This window comes from Pseudoliparis swirei, chromosome 6, assembly GCF_029220125.1.
Source record: "Pseudoliparis swirei isolate HS2019 ecotype Mariana Trench chromosome 6, NWPU_hadal_v1, whole genome shotgun sequence".
NCBI lineage: Eukaryota > Metazoa > Chordata > Actinopteri > Perciformes > Liparidae > Pseudoliparis > Pseudoliparis swirei.
Genome location: NC_079393.1, coordinates 16,727,512 through 16,748,768, shown reverse-complemented (window position 1 = coordinate 16,748,768; position 21,257 = coordinate 16,727,512). Strand labels below are relative to the sequence as shown.

The following is a 21,257-nucleotide window of genomic DNA, read 5'->3' as shown; positions in this document are numbered from 1 at the left end:
CACTCAATCTGTGTGGTTATTGCAATATTTATGATTGACAAAAAGAAAGCAAGATTCAAAACCCTCTCTCAAAATATATTTTTTTAAAATAATGAACGTCTGATAATGATTCGAGAAAGTTAATCTGATTGTCAGTGACACCTGTTCCTCTGTTGAGAATATTGAAGTGCTCAAAAACACTAAAATCGGAGCCCCCATGATGCCCTCACATGCCTTATGATTACATTACTTCTTCCTGCAAGTCATGTGACTCTGGCTGGCAGCATATGGCTCTCTTGTGTAACACTGCTGCCGAGAATGATCCAATCACTTCGGCTCGCAAATGAAGTGTGACCTCCTTTGTGCTGGCTTTTCATTAACTCGTACCTGCTGATTTGCCTCTGTATTTTCCCTTTCGTGTCTTTAATGTAAGTCCAAGTGAAATTGTCTCAGTCGTATGTTGGAATCCCCCTTTGTGACTTCCTGCCCCCTTCTCTCCTCTTCCTTTCCTCCACAGTATGCTGCCTGCTCTATATGTGGCACTGGAATCCAGTCCAAATGTTTCCATATTAGTTCAGAGCCGTCTCTGTTTCCAAATAGCTAGGTTGGGCTAGAGGAGAGGAGGCCTTGGCAGGGAGGGGAAGGAAAGGAGAGCGAGAGAGGCAGCAGGCAGCAGGCAGGCTTATCCACCCCAAACACTGCAACAGTAAAAGTCGAGAGAACAGAAAAGGAAAAGAGTGTGAAGAAAAGGGGAGAAATGGGGAAGGGGCAGAAAGGTTCTTCAGACAAGAAGGAGGGCAAGAAGAAGAAGAGAGATGAAAGCCCAGCGCCAGAGGACGGACACAAATGCAGAGTCTGTCGCTTCCCTCTGCTCGTCGCCCTGCTCCAGCTGCTGTTGGGGTTGGCCGTTACAGTTGTGGCCTTCCTCATGTCGGCCATCAGCCCCTCACTCCTGGCCAGGGAGACACCATACTGGGCTGGAATCATTGTAAGCTACGTCCGTACTCTAACATCAGCCACTACATTCACATGTTTGCATGGAGTTTCCCATTTCTGATACGTCTGCATGACCCTGCATGACCCTCCATTTCCCTCAGTGTGTTGTCCAATCTTCCCCACACTGCAGCCAGGCAGTCACTGTAGGCAGGGCAAGTCCCTGTCATCTTCTAATAAGTCTCCATCTGTCATATTCACCTGGATGGATACACCTCAATCTACAATCCATCTCAGTCACAACAGCCTGCTTGCACCTTCTGTTGTTGTTGTTGATGTTTTGAGTCCAACAACATCTGGCCTGCTGATACAAACCAGCTAATCACAGCGTGTCATATTGTGAAAGGCGATGTTCATTCTGTACTTTCTTCCATCTCATCACCTCGAGATGTAAACTCTTTGCTTTAGAATTAATGTATGTCAGTGGCGTGTTTAAGTTAATACATCTAAAGTAATAATCTTGAATATTCCAACCTTTTTAAAGCGCCTCAATGCACCATAACGTCTTTAGACGTTGTTGTGCTTGTGGGTAAACTTCTATCTGACACCAGGCGATACATACCACAGTACAGCTGTAACAGACAATGACAGACACTCAGATAGCCCATCTGCACATCAGTGCTCCGTACCTGTCCTTGGCTGTAAATACGGTGAGGTGGTGATTAAAACAACATTTTTAGCCATGTTAACCAAGTGTGAATGACTTGCACTGGTAATAGTTATGTTTGTGGACACCTGTAACCAGTCAACATGGCCAACACACAGAAACCCTCTCAGTATACCTAATCAGTTATATGATGAAGGTTGTATTTTCAGTCACAGTTGTAGTACAATGTAGATTTGTCAGATCATTCAGAGCATTATCCTCAGGATCTTGGTTTTATAGCGATAGGCGTGTTGCCTTTGTCATTTTGATTATTAGCCTATAGGCAATAATACACATCTTACTTTCTCCTTTATTGCACTTCTTTTGGCTCTGGTAAGTTTACTTACAAAGGAGTATATGGTATTCCTGATTCATGTTATTTATCTTTATAAATCTCTCCAGGGACTAGAGCTTAAGAAGTTAAATAGCTGCCTTTCTATCACCAAATGAGGTTACTTAATGGGATTAAGCCTACAGCCCACTGATAGCCCTTGCATTTGTATTAATACTTTGATTGCTAAATAGCACTACAGGTAAGAAGAACATATTTTTTGATTTTGGTGTGGTCCTTTTAAACAAATTACTGAGGAGTAAGAGCGAACCGTCAGCTGAAGTGTTAAAGGAGAAGTAAGCTGAGATGTCTTCGACATGAAAGTAACTGAAATGTCTTCAACATGTCTCATAGAGTCATCGAAAAAAGTGTGTTGCTCCTGTTTGGATCTTTTCCTCACTTATAGATACCATCTGCTCTCAAAAACATCCCTGGACACAAAACATCCCGAGGTAGATCCTCACAAGATTCAGCCAAGTGGAAAACACTGAGGTCATCAAGAACTTTCCAGAGAATCCTGAGTGCTTAAGAACCTGAGAAAAACAGTTAAATAAGATGCTGCACGCCAGTCACAAGACTCCTATTGCACTGAAGAGATAGCGTGTGAGTGTGTCTGCCTGAGAGAGAGAGAGAGGGAAGGGGAGTGAGATGGGGGTGGGGGGGGAGAAAGAGAAAAGGAGGGGGGAGAGAGAGAGCGAGAGAGAGAGCGAGAGAGAGAGATAGCAATGTAATCGGATGACTGCTTCGTGCTGAATCACGCAATATTGAGAGACACCCCTGAAAACCTGGCCACAAAATACTTTCTAGAACAAGATTCTTGCTTCTATACTGTGTCTGCTATAAACATTGCAACATACAGTGGCTATATATAATAGCAACAAGGAGCAAATACAAGTGCATGGGGTAATTGCTTTTTTTGTTGATGTTGAAAGACTACAAAAATAAGTATAGTGTTGATATTTTCATCGTCCCGATACGAGTGAATCTAGTCAAACTGTTTTCTGATGTGTTGTTGCAGCTGTGTTTAGTTTCCATCGCAGGCTTTATCCTGTACTACATCACCTACCTCCCTGAGGAGAGAACGTCTGGTCAATTCATTGCCAAGGTAAGTCTACCTATTGTTTAGAGAAGCAAATGTGAACAAATTAGTTTTGGTACAATATGTCTCTTTGAGTTTGACAAAAGGTAGATAATATCTTAGTTGCTGTGAAAGCATGATGAGATGGGTCAGAAAGAGCTTTGCAGAGGTGGAATGTTTTACTCACCGAGGTACTGTACTCAGATGGCTGCTCTTAAGGAACTGTAAATGGCAAAGAGAGAAAGACATTAAACTGCATTCTTGTGAAGAGCTCTGTGGGGATTCATATGAGTGGATTCATTATTCCAACTTTATTGTATAGCTTAATTAGTAGCACAACAGAACATATGCAGTTGGAATTTCAAGGCAATTAAAATCAGTTCTCCATTGTTAGTTTATTTCCTGTATGGCTCGCGGGTGCATACCAGAATCTGTGCACACGCCGCGGAGATTCAAAACACTTCAACTGTATTTTGAAGTGCAGCTAATTTGCAAAATGGTCTTGGCAGAAATGCATGATACATATATCTGTGTATGTTTTCTGTAATTTTAAAAACTACCAGACTGTCCGACTCACCAACATAACAGGGATTTTTTTTATTTACTTCTTCACATACAAAGCTGACTTTGGTAATTGTGCATATTTCTCTTTTTGTGGAATGTGACAGTTGATCTGTTGCACTGCACTTTTCTTCACTTTCTCATCCATAAGTACTGTTGATGCCATGAATTGGAATAGCTCAATGGCCAAATGGGTTTACTGTAGTTTTCTCTAGATGGGAAGAATGTGTGGCTCTACAGTCGTTTATTTTTTCAAGTACCGTTGGCGCAAAGCGGGCAGCAAGTCAAATGAGTTTGTTATGTAGCTAGAGACATTCTGAAGTTAAGTGTTACTCTATTTTCAGATAACGGTTCTGGCTCTCTGTTAACACTTTCAAATGAATGTATATATTTGTTTAAGAAGCTCAGTGAAAATTTTTCCAGGACACCATGTCAACTGTAAATAACAACAATATGGTTTCGACCTCCTTCGTTGTATCAGATCATCTCCTTTTAGTGAAGTCTATGATGTTCAGCACAGTGCTTGTCGATCCTCTTGCTGTACATACATTTCCCTGTCACCAACCATACTCCAGATTTCATAGCTGTCTCAAAAGGAACATGAATGCCATTTTAAATTAAGCACCGTTCATCACTTGCATAATGCCATAAGAAGCATGTTACTTAGAGCGAAATACACCAGCAAATGAGAGCTCCTGTTATATAAGCGAAGGATTAAGATAAAGCTTTTGTGTTATTGAGATTGTGCAATTGCATAAACAACATAAAACCTCTGTCACATTTTACAAGTGTATTTTTAGACGTTCCATGTTGTTCAGCATACTCACAGGTCATGCACTACAGGTGGGAAGCTGCTGTAGCTGTAGGGCAGTCTAGCATTTGCCATGTCTCCTTTGTGCTAAAAGCTGGGCTGCTACTCTAAGGGTCAGGCCTTGCCTTGTAGCATTGTGGGTAATCTCTTTGAATTCAACTTGCCACAGGCACTGAGTCAGCATGTCTGTTTCTAAGCTACAGTTGTGGCACTGGGTTAATCATGAGACAACAGACTGAAGCAGGAGCCAGAGTTGTAGTATAAGAAACACGAGTCGAAGACAAGAAAAGCTTTTCGGATCAAAGCTTTCAAAGTGCTTGACCTCTGTCTTGTCCTCTGCCCTCTACAGATCCTGTACTTTGTGCTGTGTACCATTGGCCTGGTCATATCAGTTCTGGCTCTGTCGTTTGCTGGACACCACTACTCACAGACCAGCGGCTTCAGCTGTGAGCAGCTGGGATCGGACTGCGTGTGCAAACTGGATCAAAATGACCCCATAGCACGCACCTTCACCTACGAGGGAGTCGACGCCTGTGAGGCGATCACCGGGACACTCCCCGTCTACTTCCTGCTCCAGATCGTGCTGAACCTGGCCCAAGCACTGGCGTGTGCCGCCGGTGCCTTTATCATGTGGAAGCACCGTTACCAGGTGTTTTTCGCCGGCCTTCAGGTTGGCTCTCCCTTTTCCCAGCAGTGGCATAAGGTCTAACACTGAGGTGAAAGAGTTGATGGGAGGACTCTGATCACTAAGTCCAGGTTGAAGGGGGACGGGGACATTTGCCTTTGTGGTGTGTGCCAACATGTCTTTTCTTTGATGTCAGTTTATATTAACCTTTTGTGGTACTTGTTTTATAATGGCTCTTTGCACACATTTTATATACCATATATAATTTCCATTTTCAGATGTTATAAATGACAACTAGAATAAATGAATAAAAGCAAAACAACTGTTTTCTGAAAAAAATATATTTGTGTAGCACGAGAATGAATTCTTCACAATGTTTCTAGTTATCTTGACATTAGCTCTCGTGACAATCCATTATCCAAACCGCTTCTTCTGTTCAGGGTCGCGGGGCGCCGATCTTAGCTGACAGTGTGAAGGCGGGGGTTGACCCGGTCGTCAGTTTATCACAGGGTATCGACAGACAACCACTCACGCACACATTCACACCTGCGGGTAATTTTAGAGCCTCCAATTAAGCCGAGCTGTAAATCTTTGGACTGTGGAAGGAAGCCCGAGAACCCGGAGGGAACCCACGCTGCCACGAGGAGAACATGTAACTCCACACAGAAGGACCGCCCAGATCCAAACCCAGGCCCCTCTTGCTGTGACCCTAGCCACTACACCACCGTGCAGCCCGATCTTGTGACATACCGCTCATATACAATCACAAGCATGACACTAAAACCAAGATAGCGGATTTGTTATCAAAATAATGTCAATGTTTCATTGGTTTGCAAATGGTAAATGACACTCCCTCATGCTTTGTTTTGCGTTTTCACACAATACAACTTTCAAAAAATATCTAAATACAGTAGAAATATTACTTTGACGATCCATGTTTTTGACACACTAAACTCGGTAGATTCATTACACAAGTTTGGTTTCTTTTGCTATTATACAAAGTTATGCAGCTCTGTAAATATTGTATAACATTCTTGAACGGTTAAGTATTTTTCAGTTGATACAAGTAACACCTGTAATATTGCAAACAGTCCAATAAAATGCTCTTAAAACAGCTCCTGGCAGTTACACAAGCTGGGCAGGGAACATGAGGCTGGATGCAGACTGAGCTGGGCTGTGGCTTGTGAAGGTGGGTACCAGGCCCATAGCCAGCATGACTCAAACAGCCTGTTAGGAGTCAGAGGGAGGGAGGAAGGGGTGGAGGTGAGGAAAGGGGGACTCAGACAGGCAGCTGGACGGAGGTAACTAAATCATCTCACTGTGTTTGCAGCATTCATTTCATCCAGATACAGGACAGCGCAAAAGAGGTGACATTTGTAATTTTTTCAAATGCTTTGCCCTGTGCACAGGTTCAGCTTTATTTTATTCTTACTCTCATTCCAGGTGCTGACAGACATCAACAGGCCTACAAGCTGAGCAGGGAATGTAAACGTGAGGCAATGGGGCAGAACCATGTACCCAGAGAAGAGGCTGCAATTAGTGTGCAATCTCACATCTATTTAGTGAATGATGGTAAAAATGTTGATTGACCGGGGATGATGGACAAATATAGTATATTTCTTACAGAACATGGCATTTGGGAAAGGAACATTTCATTTGAATGAAAAAAAGAAGCCTGTGTTTCAAGTCACGTGTTTGTTTTAGTTTTACACAATTTCCTTTTTAATGTGTCACCACACATGCAGTTAATATAAATAAATCAATTCAGACCAAAAGGTCAATCGTGATCAAATGAATTGATTTGCTTTTGTGGTTATTATTATTAGTATAGAGTAAAAACTAAGAATCAGGGAAAATCTATAACAATGGATCCTCCAAGTCATAACTATTTTATACCTTAAGGTCATATGCAGACCTAAAGGTAAGGTCTGCATAAAGAGTGAATTCGTCATCAATATTAAGAACTAAAGTTATGGAAGACTTCAAACGTATGACTAATATTTGACATCATGAAGAGACAACGGCGTCTCTGTCGAACCCATCTGTGATCATATCACACAAGTTAACTGTGACTGCTCCACTGATAGGTATCCTCAAGGATCGCTCTCTCATAACGATTTTTTTTTTTTTTACTTGAGAAATATGACAATTCATTTTTCCAGTGAGAATGGAGCGCGGTTGTATAACAATCAGGAGAGGATCACCAGGATATTGAAATATATAATGTATTATCTTGTGACTAATTTATTAATTATATTTCATAATGCATTTATCACACTGCATATGCAAAGCAAGCTTCTAAAGTGTGATGAACAATATGTATGCATAATGCATCTACATGTGATGGAGGGCAGGTTTTTCTTTCCATGTGTTTGGATGTTGATACATCATGTGACTACAAAAGGCTCGATCTCGCAGCCAGACACAGGAAGTCACATGCGAGTCATCACAGGGGCATGTTTATTTATATGAAATGACAGTGAGAAGGGACCTTCCACCCTCCTCCTGATAGACGGTGTCGTCAATGGATCTTTCAAGACAAAAAACCCAGAATGATATGATTCTGGTGGCCATCAACGCTTCTGAGAGTAGTTAGAAAAAACCGCAGAAGACAGAAGATCAATATGCGTATGGACAGAAATCACAACAATTGCCACAGCAACAAACGACAAAATAAAATAATGCATATAAGATACAGCATTTTAATTATGCAGCTTAAGAACTTCAATGTTGATTTTTTTAAATATCCAGTTAAAAACACATTTTAGTTTAAATTCAAAGTTGAAATGTTCATGAGTTTAGTTCCAGTCCTCTCAGGGCATCAAAGTCCGATGGCCTGACTCCCTCAGGGTAAAGCACTGCCTTCAGCCACAGAGATGTTTAGGACATTTCCTTGTATTTATTGACCTTCTCTGGGTGTTTTCTCACTCCTCCATATACACAGTGATGCACGGGACTCTTAAATGTCTTGCAAATCAAAATGATCCAAATGTGTCAACGGTTGCACCCCGAGTGCAAAGTTTAACGTTTTGTCTCCATGATCAAAAGCGTAAAAATAAATCTCAGCTGTTCAAATGGTCTGTTCAGGAGGAGATGGAGCAGTGCATGTTTGTTTAGTATCACACTATGGCAATAAGACTTTTGCCAGACAGTAATGATGGCGCTGGTATTACCCTCTGTTCCCTCGGAGTCCAATACATTCCAGTAATACTGCCCTTTACCCTCCTCGTCTATGCAGTGACAGCTGCTCGCCATTATGGCACTGCGTGAGCTAATTTTAATGGCTGTCACAGGCAGCATGAGAAAATACAGGCCTGCCAGCGTAAACAGCGAACTGAAGCCAACGAGGATGGGCTTCTCTGTAGAGGGTAAATGACAGGACGGGATAAAAGACCGGTTCAGGCCTCTCTGGGATTCATTTACCACCATCTCAAATATGTTACACAAGCGCAAACATATGGACAATCAATGATCCTTTTCCACACAAGTAATGAATGCTAAATAACCCACGCTGTGAACGGATGTACGTACGACAGGCCTTAATAGAACCTATGTTTCACACCTAAAGAGGGAATTTCATTTATTTAAGAGTTTAGATGTACGTTCTCTCATAGAACAGTGGCCCCCAACCAGTTGTGTCTCATGTAACTCACAGCACTCGTCAGATCCACTCAGGTACACCTTCATCTACAAAATTACATTTTAAACTGGATGTTATGCAACACTATTCATCAAGTAAAAGTGGCGATGATCAGGAGCAATTTCTGGATTCATCATTTGACTGCCAATTAAATTTGGCTATCTATTTGAGCCATCTATTTCAGCAACGGTACAAATAACCCAGGTTGGAAACGGCTGTTCCTAAAAAAACACCTAATCTTTCATTCTGTTTTTTTGATTAATTAAAGAAAGTACTATAACAACAAAACAGTGCTGGACTGGTGGGAGAATAGTCTCGATTCAATTCTGGCCTAGTATCTCCATCAGCTGTAACTAAATGTAAAGATGAACATAAAGAGATAAACCAAAGCAGATTAGTGACGGCAACTTTGAAGACTACCCCCTGATGCACAAGTTGAACTATGACCCTGTCTCCAGAAGACAGATATGTTCCTCATGAAAGAGTATGAGTGTGAGTAAACCGAGTGTGGGGCGGTGCAGAGGGGCTGAGGTTGAGTGCTTATGAAGCTCAACTCTGTTAGAAAGCCGCTGACTCAAAGCACACAGATAAGACTCGTTACAAATTTAATACAACATCTGATCAAATAAAACACAATTTTCTATACACTGTTTAAACAGAAAGAGTCACAGGACAGTTAACATTGAGTGCATGCACTTATAATCTGCCATTAGTTTGTGCAAGTTTAAAACACAAAGTCAGATTTAACAATCAATTTCAGTCCATGAGAGACTATGATTTACAATTATAAAAATTAAAGTTTAAGAAACATGATGATACAAGCAGATAGTCAATATTACAGCATTGGCACCTCTATAGACATGATGTTCATATTGTAACACAGAACTGTAATCTTACCATCGCCACTACATTATGTACCAATATACGATTTAGACTTAAAAGAAATTTCAAGTAAGTTCTGCAAACTTAATTATTATTGTTTATTCACATTTCTGTTATTTATATACTCTGTATAAATTTATTTAAAAACTGAAAAGGTGCAGCAAAGGCATTTTTAAAGACAACATAAAGCATGAAAAAATAATACCCTGACTAACCAATGTTTCCAGTTACAGGCTTACATTTTTGCACTTAAAGAAAAAAGAAAGTGCACTTTTAGCAGTTTGCAATGTACTGTTTAGAAAAGTTAATGAGTAAGGCAGCATGATACCAAAATAATACTCCAGTTATGAACCGCACATTTTGTCATAAATACCATCGTAAATCTAAAAAGGTAAAAGGAGAGAATCTTCTCCCTGTTGGCCAAACGCCCCCAAATTTCTCAAACACTGCAAATCCCGCCCTCTGCGTCCGCTCTCCGACACATCAGCGCTGATGGCGGTCAAGGAACGAGATGTGACCGTCTGCAGACTTGACAGCACTTAAACATGAACCTCACCTTAACGTCTCCCTCGACCTCTGTCTCGCACACTAACATCACACTGGCAAATGTGTGTCGTGCATGGCCAATCATTCACAGAGCCGAGTTCCTTTGCATGAGGGTGTGTTCAAGTAAAGCATACTCAGAGTGGCCGAGAGGGCACATAAGGCACAGTTTGAATCCCATAACGCAGCGATTGCGTCATAGAAAAGGCACTAAACCTCTTGCATCTTGATATCAGTAATTGCAAGTCTGCCTATGTATTGTTCTTAAGGCTGTAGTTTGTGTGTTTCTGCATGTCTAGCTTGTTTCTTCTGCAAGCCTGCAGTCGAGTTGCCCGTCACCGCGTCGCGCTGGAGTGGCTCAGGAGGCCGAGGTGAGATGGCTGGGCTGAGGAGGACCCAGGAATCCAAGCCGCTGCTTGTTCTTCCTCTGCTCCGTCATCTGTGCAGGACACGGAGGGGGAAACAAACATGAGACATTATAAAAGAGATATTTCCTCTCCCCGGTTGCATGTACATCGCTTTGTTCAATCGCTGGTATGACTCAAAAACAGAATGTCCCAGGAAGGATCCTGTCATGTTGTGTAAGACAGTTACCTGCAGGTTGAATTTTGTAAAAAAATGTGTCGTAGAAGTGTTATGAATCAGATTAGATGGTGATATGGTTTCTCCTATTACATTTGCAGTGTTTTTCAGAGTCGTAAAGACGTCACAAATGAAGGCCGGTGGTTTCGTAAACCCCATAAACTATAAATGCAGATGAAAGGAAATTGAGTACGCAGTGCAAAACTCTGAAACCCACGCACACAAATATCAGCACACACACACACACATAATCGGAGTTGTGATAATGTAAAGCGCTGAGGTCAGCAGAGGTGGTAATGAGGAAGGCGCTGCACGAGCACTTTCCACCAAGTCAGAAGCGGTTGAGTTGGTGTGAGACCTGCAGGCCTCCCCTTGTGACTGCAGCGCTGTGGCTCGGCCTGCATGAACTCACTCGCATCTCAACGGTTCTGTTTAGCATGAAGGTGGAGTGACATCCTCGCGAAACCCATGACTCCATATATAGTCAGTGTGGACGACTAAAGTTATATTGTAGTTTTGGTCAACTGCAGGCCACTTATTATTCCCGATTCAGAGATAAGGCATCTGTGTTTTTTTCAAGGGTACACAAACACAGCAGGGAGATGTTGATTGAATTGCACCGTGAGGTTGTTTTTTTGTTTATTGGAGTGTGATCCTTGCCCAGTCGGAGCTGTTTTCACACGTCTGGCAGAAGAGGAACAAAGACAGGCCTGTGACTGGAATCACATGCAGGGGAGGCAGGTGATGAGTGATCAGTCACACTGCAGCAGCATAGCTAGTCATCCAAACAGCCAGAGGCTCACTGGCGGCAGTCAGTAGCATTGATCGCTGATCCGATAGTCACCTATTGTGCTGCGTTCAGGAGCATCAAGGATCTAATAGAACTCATCTAGATTATTGAACTCAGTAAAGAGCGACTGCTGATGCCACCATTGCCGTGTGACCTCTTGGTGTATTTAGGTGAAAGGAGTTTCAAGGTGAGGGAGCACGTGAAGCTCACAGTCCATGTGATACAGTTGGCTGAAGAGCATGCATTTAAACACAAGGCTATGTTTTGTTGTTGTTGCTTTAGCTTAGTCATCGGGCATTCAGTTCGGACTACCACAGTGCTCAGACCAGAGCCTTTCTCACAACCGCATGAAACATGGCCTGAAGTGGCCAGAAGTACCTGATCTTTGAGCTCAGACAGCTGGCCAGACAGCTGAGCCACCAGAGTGACAGTGCCGTCCAGTTTATCCTGCAAAGAGCGCATCTCATTCTGCTCGTTGTCTCCCTCGCTGCTCAACAGCGACATGGCTCTCATACGGGGGAACCACTCCAAGTTCTTCTCCTGGGAGGAGAGATGGGATGTGAGAGAAGCAGTGAGAAGGGTGAAAGGCATAAAAGGCTCAAATAGAGCTGACTCAGTAGGTCAGCGAGATGGCCGCAACACTCTGTTGGCACAAACAACGGCAAAGTGGATTTGCATAGACGTGCATTGAGTATTACAGAGCTGAAGCCAGACTGCGGGAGGAGAGTAAACAGAGAGGTATTGGTGATTGGAAGCAGGCGTGGCGGCTTAATATCAAACATTGAATCAGAATGGAAGCGGCTCTCCGTTTTGTGCTCGACAGTGTAACATGTTTCAAGCAGCACTGGAGTCCCTTGGATACTGTGTATAGCAAATATACACTTAATGGACAGTAACTGGCACTTAAATTCTCACCCACTCCATAGGCACTCTGTTGATGTGGGAATGAGTCACTGTCATCTGTCAAGAACACAACTGGGAGGATAGTGTTATTAATGTGTGTGTGTGTGTGTGTGTGTGTGCGCGCTCATGCAAACTGAGTTTATCATGCGTTTTTCCAACAGCGCAGTGGACAGAGCAGAGTGAGCAAAACGAACCTATGGGCATTATGTAATGGTCTTAAGTGCGTCTGTGTTTGTTTATGTGTGGGTGTGTGTACTGTTGCTGTGCATCTGCATGGATATGTACATAGCAGACAGAGCAAGAGTGTGTGTTTTACAACACGCATGCTCTTGAAAGGAAGGTCGGTTTCACAGAGACAGACTGCTATCAGCTGATCTTATGTAATATTCCTCTGCCAGTTCTGATAAAAATGCCTCGAGGGTGCAGAGAGTGGGTTTTGACTGGCACCACATTAACTCCAGTGGGGGGAGTGAGGTATTTTCCCACCTACACTCATTTAAGAATAAACTATAGGGATAGTAAAACTGATCCGTGTGTGAGACGCTGAGAACATGTAGTGAGGGGAGTCTCAGGGTAGAGAGGACAGTAGCGTGTGCGGCTTATTTGTGTTTGTTCCCTTAATAAATGAGTTTATTAATGGCCCCCACATATCATGGGACTGATGCTACTAACCTAAACTCACTGTGAAATTAAAGTGTAATGGCATTGCTTAATTGTAGTAATTAAGTCAGTCAAAATCTGGACTATTGTTGTTATAATAATCAAACATTTTGCTTTTGTCTATAATAAAGTCATGGCATGCAAGTTATATTTTAAGATAATACAATGCACAAGAACAGAAAAGCACAGCAAAGCAACTTTTACCAGTAAGTTCAGATTAAAGAAAAACAAAAATGCTAACCTTTTGCATGTTGCCGTTTAGCTCACAGTTGATAACCGAAAAACTAACCGATTACAAATACACATTTTGTTCTCTACATCTGTTTTTGACATGTTAAGTCCATTTTACATTGATACAGCAACTATGCATACTTTTCTCTTCTGAAAACAAGTGGCTGCCACTTCTAAGAACATTACTGAACTGAAGAGATGGCGTCAGTGGGCTCTCTTCGTGTCGTAGTCAGGATGCCCCGATTGCAGTTATCAAATGGAACCAACTAAATGTAAACAAGTATTTCTGACTGATTGCTCTGCAAAAAGAGGTGTTTTATGTCTCAACTGCATTTATATTTCGGTTGTTTTCAACACTTGGACTGCGTTTTACTTCTGATTAGAATATTTTTTTTCTCCCTGACTACAGGGAAGCAGCAAGACTGATTAAATATGACTGCTGAGCTACACAGTATGAATCGAGTCATTCTATAAGAGAACGCATGAAAATCTCTGGCTAATTTGGGCCTCAGGCATCAAGGGAGTCCAATACATTTAAAAAAAGAATAGTTTCCTTTCTACCAGCTTATAAAACACAGCGAACACTCTGAGTTCAAAGACAAAGCTAAAGCGTCACTGAAACTGAGAACTATCTGGCGCTTGTTTCGTCAAGTCATCCGTAACTGATGGATTAAGTAACCACAAAGATTCAATAAAGATACCCAAGAGTTTGAACGTACAGCCTCATGTTGGTTGAAGCATCATCGATCAGAGATCAATTATATAAAGTTAAGCAGTGACTGAGCAGAATGTGAACGAGCCCATTCACGTGTCTTTGCTGCTCATCAGACGGTACAGTAGCCCACTGTGTGTCTGAATGAGTCAAAGCTTTGGCGTTGCTTAACCGATCCATTTAAACCTCAGTGAGCATGAATTTACAGACATGCATGTGCTTCTCACTCTGCCTTCGTCGCCATACCCCCGATGAGTTTTACCACGTTCTGCAGAGCGCTACGGCGCCGACCAGAGAAGTTAAGATTCTGTTGTAAACATACTGGCGTCACCAATGTCAGACACTTCAGTCAAATCACAGCAAGCCTGACAAAAAGGCGTATCTATACATTTTATATAAAACTAAATAATTTAAATAAACTTAACACAATTATAAATATAAACAAATACATTTATTAATACATTAAATGTAGCTATAGTGCCATCAATGTTATGCTTATGAAAGTAAAAAAAAGAAGAATTGGGATAATAATTAATTACACATCACTGTAGCTCTTTGCATTTTGGTCTCTATCGAGAGTAATAGACGTGATTTATTACCTTGTATGAAGTAATGCACACTTTGGAATTCAAGCTAAAGGCAGCGTGTCAAGAGATACAATGACACAGCGAGTTCACATATTTTTAATTTGCTATGAAATATAAAACAAGACCTTAATATCTCCAAATTAATTAATGTTACACAAATATATACTTTGATACATTATTATTATTGTTGTTATTATTATTAAAGAGCAGCTGATACTGCAACTACGAGTACCTTTCCCACTTTGATGCTGTCGTTACAGACAACGGGGCGGCTTTAGCTCAGTGGGGTAAGAGGGCCGTCCTGCAACCGCAGGGTTGTGGGTTCGATCCCCGCTCTCTCCATTAGTTGCAAGTCGAAGTGTCCTTGAGCAAGTCCAAGGCACTGAACCCCCAGTTGCTTCCCGGGCGCTTCACCGCAGCCCACTGCTCCTTAATAACTAAGGATGGGTTAAATGCAGAGAACTAATTTCCCCTTGGGGATTAATAAAAGTGTATATTCTTCTTCGATGCGTGTTGTAAATTAGACGACGGGGGACTGTGTCTGTGTGAGAGAGAAAGGGACAGGAGAGCACGTGCCTGCCAGGGCTCAGCTATTAGCAGGCCACTTGAGATGGGTTATGTAACAGCGTTGTGGCTGCTGCAATACCTGCTAGGCCTGCAGTCGCTGCAGTCATGATTTCACACACAAACACTGCACACTAATTCCCATCCACACGCACAAGAGAGGAGACACTTAGTGTCACACGATCCTACTCTTTTGCTTCACATCACTCTACCCAACCAGGTGCACTCAATATGACGGTCATTTTGTGCGTGTGTATTATGTGGGTGTGCGTGCGTGGGTATGTTCAAGGTCATCGGGTTTTAACTCATTTCCCAACAACCTCCTCAATACACACGTATTCCTACCCAAGACAAGCTCTGGGCTCCAGTGTTGAGAAGGCAGTCTCCCGCAGAGCCCAACGTGATCAGACTTCAATACTTTTTAATTCATCTGTTTTTTCATCACAGCTTCTATCATAGCACCACTGCTCTCTGACTGAGAGACGTGCTGTGTGAGCAGATTATCCTCGACTTTATCAATTTAGCATTACAGTTCCATAAAGTTGCTAAAATTTTCCTTTTTTTCCTCTTGACCACATGTAATACATATATTCTCAGGAGCCACCTCTAATTGTTTGTAAGTGTGCAGGCATTTGATTCATTTTGTATCCATATTTTAAAGTTCTTTGTAAAGAGTCACATGTTGATTCTGATGGAGGCCACAATACATGTTAGTCTGACCATCAAGATTGCATTCACTTCTTCTGACTACGGGTGCTTTTTTTTCCTAAACTAAATTTAAATGTTCCTTATTTAGACTAAATATACAGAACTATTGAGAAAAACTCAAACTTTGCAGAGGCTTTAAAAAGTAGTCCGCCATGTTATGAGAATCATAAAAGAATATTATAAAACACACCAATGTTAAAGTGTGTTCCCCCCCCGTGTGTATTTCTGCTCTGGACCATGTTAGGACATGTTAATATACATTTCTGACTGATCATTACCTAATCACAGAGATATACCATGGCCTCGCATCAGAGTCGACCTGTTGGAAGACCTGCTGATGCATATTAATTCAATGTCTGTCACCTGTTTATAATGCAAATTGTTCATTATAATGCCACCATTCTTATGCCCATCATGGCCAAAAGTTAATCACAAAATGTGCCATTGCGCTCCGAGGATTCATTTGAATCCATTAACCCAACGGCAACACCTTTAGTTGCCCTTACATCCTTCAACTTCGTGTCTGTGTGTCAGTGCAGCAAGTTGGTGCATTGATGATAATAGAGCTGGACCGGGTTTAATTACTATTTAACCACACTGTGTCCCAGCAGGTTAGGAGCTCAGAATAGTGAAGACTACCTGAGAACAGAGACCCATCTCTCTCCAGCAGCGAGGGGGAAGGAGAATAAATTGAAATGCCTCGCACAGGCCCAGAGGCTCAGTCTCATTTTTCGATCGCTGGTCTGCTGTAGAGTCACATGCTTTTCTGGAACACTGTGCAAGTCTGCAAAGTAAGGAAGGCTGCAAAACCTTAAGACTCCAACACATGCTGTCTGGTACGGCTCGCCAACAAAATATGAATTGTGGGGGTGAAATGAATGCGCTTGTTTGTCCATATGTTCCTGGAATCACAAACAATATGCCGGTGGCTTTGGTGTGTCATCGTGAAAAAAGTTGCCTTCCTTTGTGTACCTTGCAAACACAAAAATAAAGAGCTTCACTATAACTTAAGTTACAGTATTTTCATTGAAAGAGCAGCTTGTGTGGCGCACTCTTAAGGTGCATACAACTGCATTGAGATACTACTGTACTGAGGGACTATTTCCTGTGTGTGTGTGCAGTATGTAGGTTTGGTCTACTGACCCCAATCATCTGGGCCACGTAGCTCTCAGGACCGGTGTATTCAGTCGGATCCTTCACCCTGATCAGAACCAGGAAGTAGAGGTAATGCCACATGTTGTGCTCGGATTTGATGTGTTCCTCGAAGGACACCGTCTTGTTGTCAAATTTGTCCCTCTCCAACCCTGCAAGACATGAGCTTTAGTTAACATCAACTCTTCTAAATGTACTGTTCTTAGAGTATTAGGTGAACCACAGAGCCATACACACCACAGATGAAACAGGTGGTTTTCAGGATCTCCTCCTTCCTTTGTTTCTCACTTCTCAAGTCAGCGAAGGTGTCGATGATAACACCAAAGATGAGGTTAAGAACGATGATGATAACGATGAAGAAGAACAAAAGGTCGTAAACCACTCGGGCCGCAAACAGAGGCTCCTGGATGGTCAAGTTACAGGTAAAATATGGAGAAAATGCATCATTTAACTTTTACCATCACTGCTATTGTTATAACAGAAGCTAAAGCAGCACACATTAAATGTATTTATACTTCACGTAATTACAAACAGACATCAAGTAAAAAGCAACTCAGTAATAAGTAAACACAACCCTGTCGAACCTCTTTGGAGGGTCTCCGGAGAATGTCTCCCACACCTCCTCCATTGCGTAGTCCCTGGTTCAAAACCGTGACTATACACATGAGCAGAGTGTCACACACCCGCTCTGTGCCATCGTCTAGAACAGACACACATAATGGGAAAGGCATAAAACAGTAAACACGAGTCAACATGCAGCATGAAGTATTTACATTTCTGTTACAATATACACAACACTTTCTTTTTTAGAGTACCTTTGTTCTCCTCATTTGTAGACTAAAATATGAACTAAATCATAACAGAACCCCCTGTCATGGGAACAGCCAATTATGGTGTGACTAAAGATCAAATGGATACCTTAAGTTCACCTCATCAAATGTGAGAGTTAAAGAGAAAAACACATTTATTCACATCTCATCTGTAATGTGCATATCATCAATAGATGGAGGAGAAGGATGTGGATGAGATCACGTTGTGGGCCCCTATGGTGCAGGTGATCGGGTGAGATGCACAGACACAAAGAGGAGTGTGAGTCACCCCCTCTGCCTCATCAAGTTTCTTTGTGCGGACGCCTGCCTGTGTGTGTGTGTGTGTGTGTGTGTGTGTGTGTGTGTGTGTGTCCTTTCAGGAACTGACGACAGAGAAAGGTAAAACCGACAGCTCGGTCTAACCCCAACATTTAAAAACGTGTCCACCCATTAATTTAATTAAAAATAAAAACTTACCGGGGACATTTTTAGGTGTTGAAACAGGACAGCTATCTTTGATACACGTGTCAGCAACTCCATTGTTACTCAATAAATCCCCTTTTCCTTTTAAAGAAATAAAAAGGGGAAATGATGTGAGATTGATTTATGATAACAGCATACTAATTTACAAATGAAAGGCGATGATTCAACTTTGCTCTAACTTTAAAACTCCTTCCTGCTAATTCTCATCAGCACCATTAAAATCAGCAAGAAAGGTTTAGTCAGACGTTATGTAAACTGAGGCAGCAGCTGCTGGGTGGGCGGTGAAATGCTGCTGAAAGAACCTGAACAAATCATTTGCACATCGGTGAAGCCCTGAGCGGCAGGGAGGCTGCGCTAGTGTGATGGGCTCAGGCGGACAGACAGAAGAAGAACGGTTCACCTGGGCCAGAGTGTCTCCAAAAGGGCCTTTGTCCCTGACAGGCTGGAGGACAGAGGGTAGGGTGGGGAGACAAGAGGCAGGAAGAAGAAGTAGAAGAAAAAGAAGAGTGAAGAAGACAGGGGCCACAGCCCCGAGGCAGCACATGTGTGGACAGAGTGCTCCTCGGCTCTGATGGAGCTCCGGTGGTGCCTCAGCAAACAGACAGAGGGCGTGAACGCAGCTGGTTACATAACCCACCAGTGCTCTGCTGTGTCTGCTGAGCTCTATTCAGCAAAACGCAGTATGGCGCGGCCACCAGGTTACGCAACAGGTGCACATGATTGTCTTCCTGAGTCTCGGAGCCCTGTGCCGGAGCTCATTAACACACCTACACTATCCAGTGTTTCAAAACATGTGCCTGTATCTAAACAGAGTATACTGTATATGTGCCAATATCTGTATGTGGAGATTGTGTATTAAAAAAAACACACACACTATATATATATATTTAAAAACTCAAAACAATTTATCAATTCTCCTCCAAAGAATAATTTTGATTATTGTCCATATAGTTCAAACGTAATTTTAACAATGTTAAAGTGTCCGATATACTGTATGTGTATCCGCCAACTGAATTATCTGATATTTTCTTCCAGGTCTGAAATTCCTTCACTTAAATTTTAGTTGTTGATAATTTTAGAGCAGAAAAAAGAACAACATGTAGATGTTTATGATAGCACTGTATAATAAAAAATAAAAAACATGTGTTATTATTATTTTACGAAAGTATCTAAGAATTAATGCACTATCGACATGACAGAAAACAAGGGTGAAAGATGAGAGACGCAACAGAGGTTCAAACCAGGGAAATAGCAATTATATATGTGCAGCGTCTTAGAGAGCTAGGAAGCCCCGTGAATAAAGATCTTTTATTTTGCTAAGAGAGGAGTCTACTCGTGTCTACTTTACATTGTGGAAACTCTTCGAGAGGCAGTGTCTCGTCCCTTCACTTCGCATGGCGCAACACGTGTTTTCTTACCTGGTGCAGGAAGGCGGTCCACCGCCATTCGGAAGTCGTCCTTAAGGAAGAGGAAGCCAATGATAGAGAAGAAGTAAACGAGGAAGATGGCCAGAACGGCAGTCAGAATAATAGAGCGGCCATTTTTCGTCACGCTCTTTATCACGTTGAGCAACGTCTCCTCTCGGATCACCAGGTCAAACAACTGTGGAGAGAGAAAAATCAGTCAGTCATCAGCAATTGAACAATCAGAATGTTTATATTTAATCTAATCGACCAGTCGCAGTCATGAAAATTAAATGTGTGAGAGATCTTACCAAAAAGCTGTAGAAGAACTCGTGCACAAAGAGGCCTAGGACGCAGATGATGGCATAGCCCACATGGTAGAGAAAGAGCATGTCCATAACAACTGCTTTGTAGCCTCGAGTGAACGTCCCCTGGTTGCCCATAAAACTTACAAGAAAGACTAACTTGTTGAACAGCTGAAAGAGAAGAAAACAAGGTTCAGAGATGGAAAAAGAAGCCAACACCTCTGATGTGTGAAAAGGCAAGAGGGGGCATGCCCCCCAATAACGCTGGCTCAAATCTGCCATTACTTACATTAACAGCACCCAGCAACAGCAGAGCAGGAGCGAGGCCCATAGTGTAGATGGCACGTAGAATGAGGGAGACCAGGAAGAACAAGATGCCCGGCGTCTTAGGTAAGACAGGAAGTAGTGCGCTGAACACCCCCAACGCCACCCACAGCGAGATATTCCAGAAGGGGGACAAGGTGCCTGTACAGAAGAATAAACGCTTGAATCAAGGCACCAGTGCACAAGGTCGGTGCTCTGAAGCGTTGTGTCCTTTCTTTAATGAATTATTCACCCGAGCTAAAAGCGTCACTTAGCCCAACACAATCAGAGGAAACACTTTGAAATGACCCTTAACTTCATCCCTCAAACCAGCTGCTTCAGCTTGCACTGTAAATCTCACACCTGAAGCTCACCATTCTTTAGGAAGCTGCAGTGTCCTGATGATTTATTTATTAAAGAGGCTTTCATTTAACCCTTGTGTTGCCTTCGGGTCATTTTGACCCGATTCAATATTTAACCCTCCTGTCGCCTTCGGGTCAATTTGACCCGATTCAATGTTTAATGTCGGTGTTCTTCGAGTCAACAAACAAACATAAAGTACCTCACACTTAAACTTGGAAAACAATATTAATTCTAATAATTTTCTGGAGATTTTAATAGCTGGGGTCATATTGACCTCAAGGGTAAAATATGTTAGTAAATATAAAGGTAACAGGAGGGTTAAACATTGAATCGGGTCAAATTGACCCGAAGGCAACACAAGGGTTAAACACTTTGAATGTTTCACAAATGAAGTGGAAAAACAACATCTGATCACACTATAAAGAACAAGACATCTCATATCATGTAATATCGCTGCTCCATCAAGAGCACAACAGGTCTGACTGTAATTACATGCATGTGTTGTGTTGTGTTAAGTTGATGTGTTGCTTGGATGACTTCTTATTTTTTTCAGCTGCACTCCAGTGGTGAGAAACAGACTTGGGAGCAAATACAATTTGTGATATAAAAAACT

General features: G+C 42.2%; 2 protein-coding genes and 1 long non-coding RNA gene across 4 annotated transcripts in view; 2 read left to right on the top strand and 1 right to left on the bottom strand.

Annotated features, from left to right (window-relative positions):
- Positions 1–547: 547 nt before the first annotated feature.
- sspn (sarcospan (Kras oncogene-associated gene)) lies at positions 548–5,365 on the top strand. The gene is made up of 3 exons (XM_056417313.1): positions 548–967; positions 2,968–3,054; positions 4,749–5,365. Exons 1-3 carry the CDS (start codon positions 737–739, stop codon positions 5,106–5,108), a joined length of 678 nt encoding a protein of 225 aa, XP_056273288.1. The 5' UTR covers positions 548–736; the 3' UTR covers positions 5,109–5,365.
- A 994-nt stretch (positions 5,366–6,359) lies between these two features.
- LOC130195646 (uncharacterized) lies at positions 6,360–6,805 on the top strand. The gene is made up of 2 exons (XR_008832104.1): positions 6,360–6,391; positions 6,468–6,805. It is a non-coding gene; the product is annotated as an uncharacterized LOC130195646 (long non-coding RNA).
- Positions 6,806–9,256: 2,451 nt separating this feature from the next.
- Positions 9,257–21,257, bottom strand: part of itpr2 (inositol 1,4,5-trisphosphate receptor, type 2) — a 50,331-nt gene continuing 38,330 nt past the window's right edge. Inside the window, exons 49-58 of one of the 2 annotated variants that reach the window (XM_056415689.1) lie at positions 20,268–20,443; positions 19,985–20,149; positions 19,689–19,872; positions 18,671–18,712; positions 18,265–18,351; positions 17,563–17,678; positions 17,216–17,381; positions 16,970–17,130; positions 11,840–12,001; positions 9,257–10,528 (exon numbers count right to left, since the gene is read on the bottom strand). In XM_056415689.1, the coding sequence (XP_056271664.1) occupies positions 10,448–10,528; positions 11,840–12,001; positions 16,970–17,130; positions 17,216–17,381; positions 17,563–17,678; positions 18,265–18,351; positions 18,671–18,712; positions 19,689–19,872; positions 19,985–20,149; positions 20,268–20,443 (1,340 nt within the window). In that variant the 3' untranslated portion in view covers positions 9,257–10,447. The remainder of the gene's footprint in view (positions 10,529–11,839; positions 12,002–16,969; positions 17,131–17,215; positions 17,382–17,562; positions 17,679–18,264; positions 18,352–18,670; positions 18,713–19,688; positions 19,873–19,984; positions 20,150–20,267; positions 20,444–21,257) is intronic. The other variant, XM_056415690.1, reaches the window with a different exon arrangement.